General features: G+C 31.1%; 1 protein-coding gene across 1 annotated transcript; it reads left to right on the top strand.

The window, feature by feature from the left end:
• Positions 1–5,835: 5,835 nt before the first annotated feature.
• On the top strand, positions 5,836–7,504 carry LOC142637329 (putative 2-oxoglutarate-dependent dioxygenase AOP1). Its single transcript, XM_075811602.1, has 3 exons — positions 5,836–6,283; positions 6,374–6,692; positions 7,081–7,504. Exons 1-3 carry the CDS (start codon positions 5,910–5,912, stop codon positions 7,321–7,323), a joined length of 936 nt encoding a protein of 311 aa, XP_075667717.1. The 5' UTR covers positions 5,836–5,909; the 3' UTR covers positions 7,324–7,504.
• The last annotated feature ends 707 nt before the right edge of the window (positions 7,505–8,211 follow it).

Genomic DNA, 8,211 nt, shown 5'->3' with positions numbered 1-8,211 from the left:
GTATTCCTCTCATATTTATATATAATACGACTCAGTTTCAAGAAAGCCCTGATAACATCCACACTACTATACCTTACAAAAACTAGTCAAATTACATTTAGGACTACTTGTAATCCTTTTTAAATGTCCATTTCCACCTAATTAATATCTGAGGTGAAACTCACATAACACACACTTATAAAATTTAATCAAATCCAAAAAAAAAAAAAAAAAAAAAAAATCAGTATGAGGCATTATAACTTTATCCGTTCAGATTAATCTAAATAATATTATTGTAAATTTAGAGCACCGTATCAGTTTGACCAATATAATAAATAATAGTAGAGCAAAGAAAAAGTTTTTTTTTTTTTTTTATTCACTTAAACTTCCTTAAGCCTAGCTATATATGATCAAATATATATGAAAACCTAGGTACAGTTCCTTACTTCCACAACTCCACAAACCCTGGCCCGGCCTAGCCTCTAGTCTCACCATAATTGGAGATCGCCTAAAAATGGCAAAAACTTTCCAGAATAATATTTTTAAAAATACACAGAATGATTTTGAATTAAGATTTCTTTAACACGTTTGAGCAAAACCAAGGGTCGTTGCTGTATTCTAGCCAAAACGACACCAAAAAGGTTGTTATTTTTGCTTGATCGTGATCCATTTTGATTTTTCTTATTTTTGGGACACAATTGAACTCCATGTAAGTGGGTCCTTTTTTTTGTTTTGTTTTGTTTTGTTTTTTTTCAAGATTTAAAGCCAATATATTTTAGCCGGGCACGTATAATTCTTGATCGGCTAATACTTAATTCTTAGGTATTAGCCGGGCATGTATAATTGATGAGTTTTAAATTCTATTTATAAACTCATTAAATTACTTAAAATATAGAGTTAATGATTTAAACCCTAAATTTGATAAAAGTATTATTTTTGAATGGTTTATTGATATTATTAAAAAATTTTGGGTTTGAAATTTATGGAAAAATCTGCAATGTTAAAATCTGAGTTTTTTTGACAAATAAGGGTGTATAGACCTTTTCGAGTATTTAATTATTCACTCGAGTGTATGTAGTTAGGGATGACAATGGGGCAAGGCATGGTCAAAAGATGGAGTCTTCGTCCCTGCCCCGTATAGTTTTGTCTTGCCACATCCCCGCCCCGCCCCACCCCACCTTGTAAAACTCTAATTTTTGTTAATTTCCCTTACAACTAGTACAATTTTTTTTAATGAAACCTATTTCATTAATCAAAATATACTTGAAATTACAACTAAATTTATCCCATCAAATCAAATCAATTTTTAGAAAAAATTGAATAATATATCCAAGTGTTTAACAAGATAATCATAAAAAAATAAAAAAACTCATAGTATAACACATAACAAAATAAAAGCAAAGAACCATATTGTGTAGAATAAAATAAGATAATATTGATATGGCTGTTTAAATAGTAGGGTTTTAAGGTATGAAAAATTTATAATTATAACCCTTAGCAACATGGGGCGGGACAGGGATGGAGAGGGGCAAGGCAGGGTGGGCCTAAAAAGTCTAAACCCATCCCCGCCCTATCCTTGGTACGGGGCTAAAATCTTGCCCCATTCCCATCCTACTACCTTTGCGGTGTTGGGCTTTGTAGAGCCTAGTTTATATTTGATCCGGTTGACGACCCGACTCAAATAATGTTGCGTGGTTTTTAATGGGAGATTTTCTAAGGCTTAGTCCATGGAACGGAAGCTTGTGCCCAGGATGTATAAAACACAGTTTTTTTGTGATTAGGGTTTTTTGTGTAGTCGGCTTTGAGAGAGAAAAAAGACTGTAGCTACACTTTGTATTTTTTTTCTGATAATAGTGAAATCCCTATTACTCCGTGGATGTAGGCAAATTGCCAAACCACGTAAATACTGTCTTGTGCGTGTGATTATTTTCTTTGGCATGTGTTTTCTCTATTTTTTGTTTCTCACAGGTTTAGGAATTCGTGGAAATTCCCTACATGCGAGGTGGGTTAAGCGAGAAGGGGCGGGTTAAGCGGGACGGGGAAAAATTTACATCCCTATATATAATCGTTCCATTCAACTCGCATTAATTAAGTTATTACAAGAAGAAATAAGTGTGGCCCCAAGAGGAGACAAGAGGTTTTGAAACCAAAACCCCATTAATATTATGAGGTCTTAAGAACCACTAAGCCAACCTAGGAGTTATTTGCAATGTTCATGCACTAGCTGTAAACACATGAAATTGACAGCTCATAAATGAGAGCACAAGGTAATTGAAGTACATAGCTTCTAACTTTTTCAAATAAGGGGCCAAGTGACTCAAGCAGAAAGCTCTAAGAAGCATAACCTTTTTACTTCAAGAAAATACCCCTTGAATCCACAATAATAATAGAGAAAGAATAAAAGAGTCTGACGTGAGTATTCTGAACAAAAAATAAAAAATAAAATAGAAAAAATTACATTTATAACTATAAATTGACTAAACTTTTAGAAAGGCTACTGTCCAAAAACGTATATAATGCTGGCAGTTCTAGCAGACAGCTAGACCGTTGCTGAAAATATATTTAATCAAGGGAGCAAGGCCAACTCATGTCGGCGGCGGGAGATGGACAGGAAAGAGAAGATGAGTGACATTATTGTATTTGCTGATAGATCTGGTGAGTGGTGAGCTGAGGGAGAAGAAAAGAAATGGGGGAAGCAAAAAATAATCTGGATAGCTAAGATATAGTGAATAATAATAATAATAATAGAGAAAGTATTTAAGAATTTGACGTGGGTATATTGTTATCTAATTTTTTTTTTTTTTTTTTTAGAAGAATGTTAGCTATAAACTGACTAAAATTTTACAAGGGCAATTGTCCAAAGGACAAAATTTAGCTACAAAATTTATTATAATTTAAGGCTACCAACTCACTCAACAAAATAAATATTACTACATATTTTGAAAATCTAACAATTGAATTACGTATTCTTTACACTCTTAATACTCATGTCAAATTTTGTGTCAATCATATATTATTTACTATATGATCTATAAGTTTATATTTTATGTATAATTTTAAATTACAAAAACTTGCAATTTAAAAAATTTATTGATGACATAGCTATTAATTTTTAATTTTCTTAAAATTTTGCAAGCATAAAGGAAATAAGAAGAAGACGTAATTTAATGATGGATTTATCAAAATTACTTTCACTAAAAAGATATTGAGTATGGTTGTAATCTAATACTATAACTAATTTTGTAGCTAAATTTTATTCTTGTCCAAAAATGACAATTATACTAGCAGCTCTAGTAGACCCTTGATAAAAAAAAAAATTATTTTGTCAAGGTACCAAGCCGATCAATTTGTAAACAAACCAAGTCGACTCATGTCAGCATCGGTGGACATGAGGGAGAAGATGTGCAACATCATTTTCTTTGCTAACGAATTTGGTGAGTGATGAGTTGAGAGAAGAATAAAAAAATGGGGAAGAGAGAAAATAATCTAATTAGAGAAAAAATAGTGAAATATTAATAAGGGTTTTATTAACATATGCTCTTGGGGTATACATTAATAACCCATTTTAAGAGATTTTGTATAAAAAAAAATTGAAAAAGTGACTAATCTTTTTTACAAAATTTTTAATTTCCAATAAAATATTTTTTAAAATAGATGATTAATGTATGTATTTAGGGCATACATTAATTAGACCCTAATAATAATAATAATAATAATAGGGAAAGTATAAAGAGTTTTATATATGTGGGTGTAAGGTGTATTGAAAAAAAAAATTAAATACTATTTTGATCCCTAAATTTTACCAAAAGTTTTTTTGTTAATCCCTAAACTTTAATAGATTTTATGTGTCCCTAAATTATTGAAAAAAAATCCTGGTTTTTTTTAATCCATATTAGTCTCTAAACTATTGAAAAAAACTCTTTACAGAGTTTAAAGAGGATTAAAAAAAAAAAAGAATGAACAATAAAATTTTGGTAAATTTAGGGACCAAAATAGTATTTTACAAAAAAAAAAAATCAAAATAGGAAAAGTAACTTTTTAGCTATGAATTTGACTAAAAGTTTACAAAGGCTATTTTTCTAAAGTGTATATAATGCTTATTTTATATAAAGCTAGAATGAAAGTAGGCTAAAAATAGGAAAATTGAGATAATTGTGAAATCAAATCCTATAGACTTTAGGAGATGTGCCAGAAAACAGAGAGGTGCTACGTCCACAACATTTTTACAACATTTTTACAACAAATCATAGGTGGTTAGTTGTTATTGGTTCAAATTTGAACCTAACACTAAGATTACTTTTTTGCCCCAACAATAACAACCAGTAACATCCTGCCACTTAGGATTTGTTGTAAAAATGTTGTGGACATATCATTTCTCTTTATTCTAAGTTATAAATGAAAAGTTATGATGGAATTAAAATTACTAAAGATAGTAAAAATGAAGATTTAAGGGCAAACTGAAGGAATTTGCAATAAAAATGGCATTGGTTGTGGCTAGAGGTGACAATTTTTTCTTAGTGTTGTTTCTCATCTCGTTAACAGTTTTAACACAATTCTGTTGTTGGCACTGATGATTTCTATTGGCAATTTTTTACTTATTCGATTTCTTATGTACTTACTTTTGGCAGTCTCTATTCCCAAAGAGAGCCTATGTAGTTTGCTCTGCATCATTTGTTAAGGTGATTTAACAAAGAGGGAAGTTAGGGATTAGATTTATTACGTCAAGTTATAACTTGTCAATCTAGAAAGGGTTAAACCAAATTGACTACCACCGTGTATTCTTGGTGCAGTGGTCACTCCACAAGTATAAATGCTTGTGAGGTGTGGGAGGCAAGGATCGGAGTTCAAGTCTCTAGGAGGGAGTTTCACACATAAACGCTTAAATTAAGCTAGAATAAAAATTCTATCTTGTATTAAAAAAAAAAAAAAAAAAAAAACCAAATTGGCTAAAATAATATGTAAATGGGACATTTTATCCCTTAACCATGATATTTGACTTTTTTATATTTGAAATTAGTATTGAGTTGGTAAGTATTAATTAAATCTTTGAGTTACGTGTTAGATAAATCAGAGTGATACTATACTTTAAAATTTGTCTTTATTTGAGCAAGTTGACGTTGTTAAGTGATTTTAGGCCAGAAAAATAGACTTTAAACTCAAAAAAATTATAATAGATTTTAAGTACAAAATGACCCCACTGACAAATGTGCTTTGGCCGTATTAAGTTGGCCTTAGTTATAATCTTGCATGGTTTCATTAAGTTATAGATCTTTACAAAATAAATATACAACTATAAGGCCCTGATTTTAGGGTTAAGGCTCTTTGATGTTCAAGTGGGTTCTGGAAGGATAGGAGGCTAGGGTTAGGTGTTTAAGGGGGTATTTGGTAGAGTGGTTTGACTTATGTTGTTTTGGTGTTATTTATGTACGTATGAGTGAAAAGGTGTATGAAAATGTATGTAATATTGTTTAAAATATAAGCTACTGTGTTAAAACTCACATGCCAAACAAACTCTAAAGTATCTAGGGCTTTAGCTATGGCTTAGGCCTAAGTAGTTTTGGTTTTTGGTGATGGTTCTAGAAGCGGAAAGCACGTAAGGTTTCAGTAATAGATTATGAAAATGATGATGGATTGAATGACACATGAATACTTCGAGAAATATCATTATAAATATATAATCATATATTGACAACGAAATATCATTATTAATATAATGATATGTATATATAATCAAATATTTATAAAATGATTTTTTTTTTTTTTTTGTTGCTTTTTTTTATCTCTTTCGTGAGCCGCATTCAAATCAATCATGAATGACTCTAAAATCTAGTATATATTTATGCCTTGTTACTAATAATTACCTTCATCTCACGGCCACCATTTAGACTTTACTCTAAAGCTTAGAAAAAGAAAAGAAATAATCATACATCATGGGCTCTGAAACACATCACAAAGTTCCTGTCATTCATTTTTCCAAAGAAAACTTGAAACCTGGAACGCTTTCTTGGTCCTTGACCTGCAAGGAAGTTAAGCGTGCACTAGAAGAGTACGGAACTTTCACAGCAGTGTATGATAAAGCTTCAAAAGAGCTTGAAAATGCAATTTACAATGCAGGAAAAGAGTTGTTTGATCTCCCATCAGAAAACAAGCTGAGAAACAAAGCTGAGAGGACTTTCCATGGTTTTCTGGGAAATTCTCCCATTATCCCTTTGCATGAAAGCTGTGGCATCGATAATGCCACAACTCTAGAAGGTGTACAAAAATTCACAAGTCTCATGTGGCCAGATGGGAACGAGAAATTCAGGTATAACTAAGTTTTTTGTTTATTAGCTAATTAACTTTAAGTTAATCCTTTGTACTTCACCCTTAACCGTTGTTTTTTATTCTTCGCTAGTGAAAATGTGCTTTCGTACTCAAGCATGGTGTCGGAATTAGATCAAACGGTACAGAGAATGATTTTTGAAAGCTATGGTGTGGATAAGTACCTTGAACCTCATAAGGAGTCCACATATTACCTTCTTCGTCTCATTAAATATAGACCACCGGAGGCGAATGAGAATAATTTAGGATTTCGGGCTCATACTGACAAGGGCTTTACAGCAATAGTCCATCAAATTTACGGAGAAGGATTGGAGATAGAAAAGGATGGCGAGTGGATCCTCTGCGAGCTATTGCCAAATTCTTTTGTGATCCTTGCTGGGGATGCTCTCATGGTATTTCACTCTCTTTCATTTAATGAAAGGAAATTTCTCAAGAGTAAAGCATATAGCAATTTCTATCTTACCATTTTATTTTATCTTTGAAAAAATTGGTCATTATTTCAATTGTCCAAGAAGTCATGGAATTCCATAAAGCAAAACCAAATCTTATTATTTTGAATTATTTGGTAAGCATGTCAGTAGACATTTTCTGAGTTTTAATACAATTTCGCGGACGAAGTTTTAATTGCTTTTGGGGGAATCAAATGTTTCAATATCTAGTTTTAATTATCAGTTTTCTCAAAACTTAAGTTATTAAGAATTGACATGTTTTATCATTTAACTATTATTATAATATGAATAAATATACCATAAGAGAAACATATTTTGTTTATGAATGCAGGGATGGAGTAATGGCAGAATACCTTCAGTTAAACATAGAGTCACTATGAACACAAAAGAGATGCGGTTTTCTACTGCGCTTTTTGCATTCAGTACTGGAATGATACAAATCCCAGAAGAGCTAGTTGATGACCATAATCCATTGCGGTTTAAGTCATTTGATCATCAAAAGTTCCTTCGTTTCTTCGAGACAGAGGAAGGCCGGAAGGCTGACTCTCCTCTCCAAGTTTACACTGGTGTTTGAAAACTATGAACTCTTGTCAAGTTTATGTTGTGCGTAAATGTATGGCTTATAATATCGCAGCGTGGCTTGTGTTTTTCTTAAGTTACAGATCATATATGTTTGAGTTTCTACTGCTTTAAAGCTTTATGATGTAATGAATATTTCCATTTCAAATAAAATGAAAGAGTCCATTTCAACGTAATGATTTGTTTCTTTGTTTATGTTAAATTATTGATTGTTCCAAAATTTTAAGTTAACAAAGATCAACCTCAAGATTTCATGCTCAGATACCATATTAAATTACCAATTATCCTAAAATCTTAAGCTATTGAAATATAGTAGATTTAATCATTTAACCACATATTTCTAACAATTTACCAGTGTACATGATAATACTTTGTTTGAATTTTTAATGATATACAGATATAAATTTGTGAGCTTAATCAAAACGATAAAATTGATTCTTTTAGATGAGAATTTAGATTTTATTTTCTTCTCTTAAGAACTTATTAGATTAATGAACTATTACAGTTAATTATTGGCTTATAAACATAAGAATTTATTTATCTTTTATCACTTATGTTTTTAGTGCATCTACTTCTTTAAACGCTTTTTGTATTGAAAGAAATACGAATACATATGTTCAAATTTCTTATTATTCATTGTAGAAAAAGTAATACATGTCATACCGGGTTGACTTCACCCATTAGAAATCATGTAAGAATCATAAGAATAGCAATCCATTCAGTCAACATTTAACTGCTTTGGCCCATGCATAGGTTAGTTTCAAAAAATCCATGACAATTTAATGAATATTTTATTCATAACAAAATAATTTAAAGTGAAAATCAAACTCTAAGAATCGGCTCAAGTCAAAGCTGTCTCTAAAATCTCGATTGCATCTGGATT

The sequence above is a fragment of the Castanea sativa genome, chromosome 5 (genome assembly GCF_040712315.1).
Source record: "Castanea sativa cultivar Marrone di Chiusa Pesio chromosome 5, ASM4071231v1".
Lineage (NCBI taxonomy): Eukaryota > Viridiplantae > Streptophyta > Magnoliopsida > Fagales > Fagaceae > Castanea > Castanea sativa.
The sequence above is the reverse complement of the archived record's forward strand: the minus strand, read 5'-3'. Positions and strand labels throughout refer to the sequence as shown.

Excerpts from the sequence above, each read along its gene's own strand:
- LOC142637329 (XM_075811602.1), top strand. The coding sequence starts at position 5,910 with ATGGGCTCTGAAACACATCACAAAGTTCCTGTCATTCATTTTTCCAAA. Across the intron at positions 6,284-6,373 it reads GATGGGAACGAGAAATTCAG|TGAAAATGTGCTTTCGTACT; the intron begins GTATAACTAAGT and ends ATTCTTCGCTAG. Across the intron at positions 6,693-7,080 it reads TTGCTGGGGATGCTCTCATG|GGATGGAGTAATGGCAGAAT; the intron begins GTATTTCACTCT and ends TTATGAATGCAG.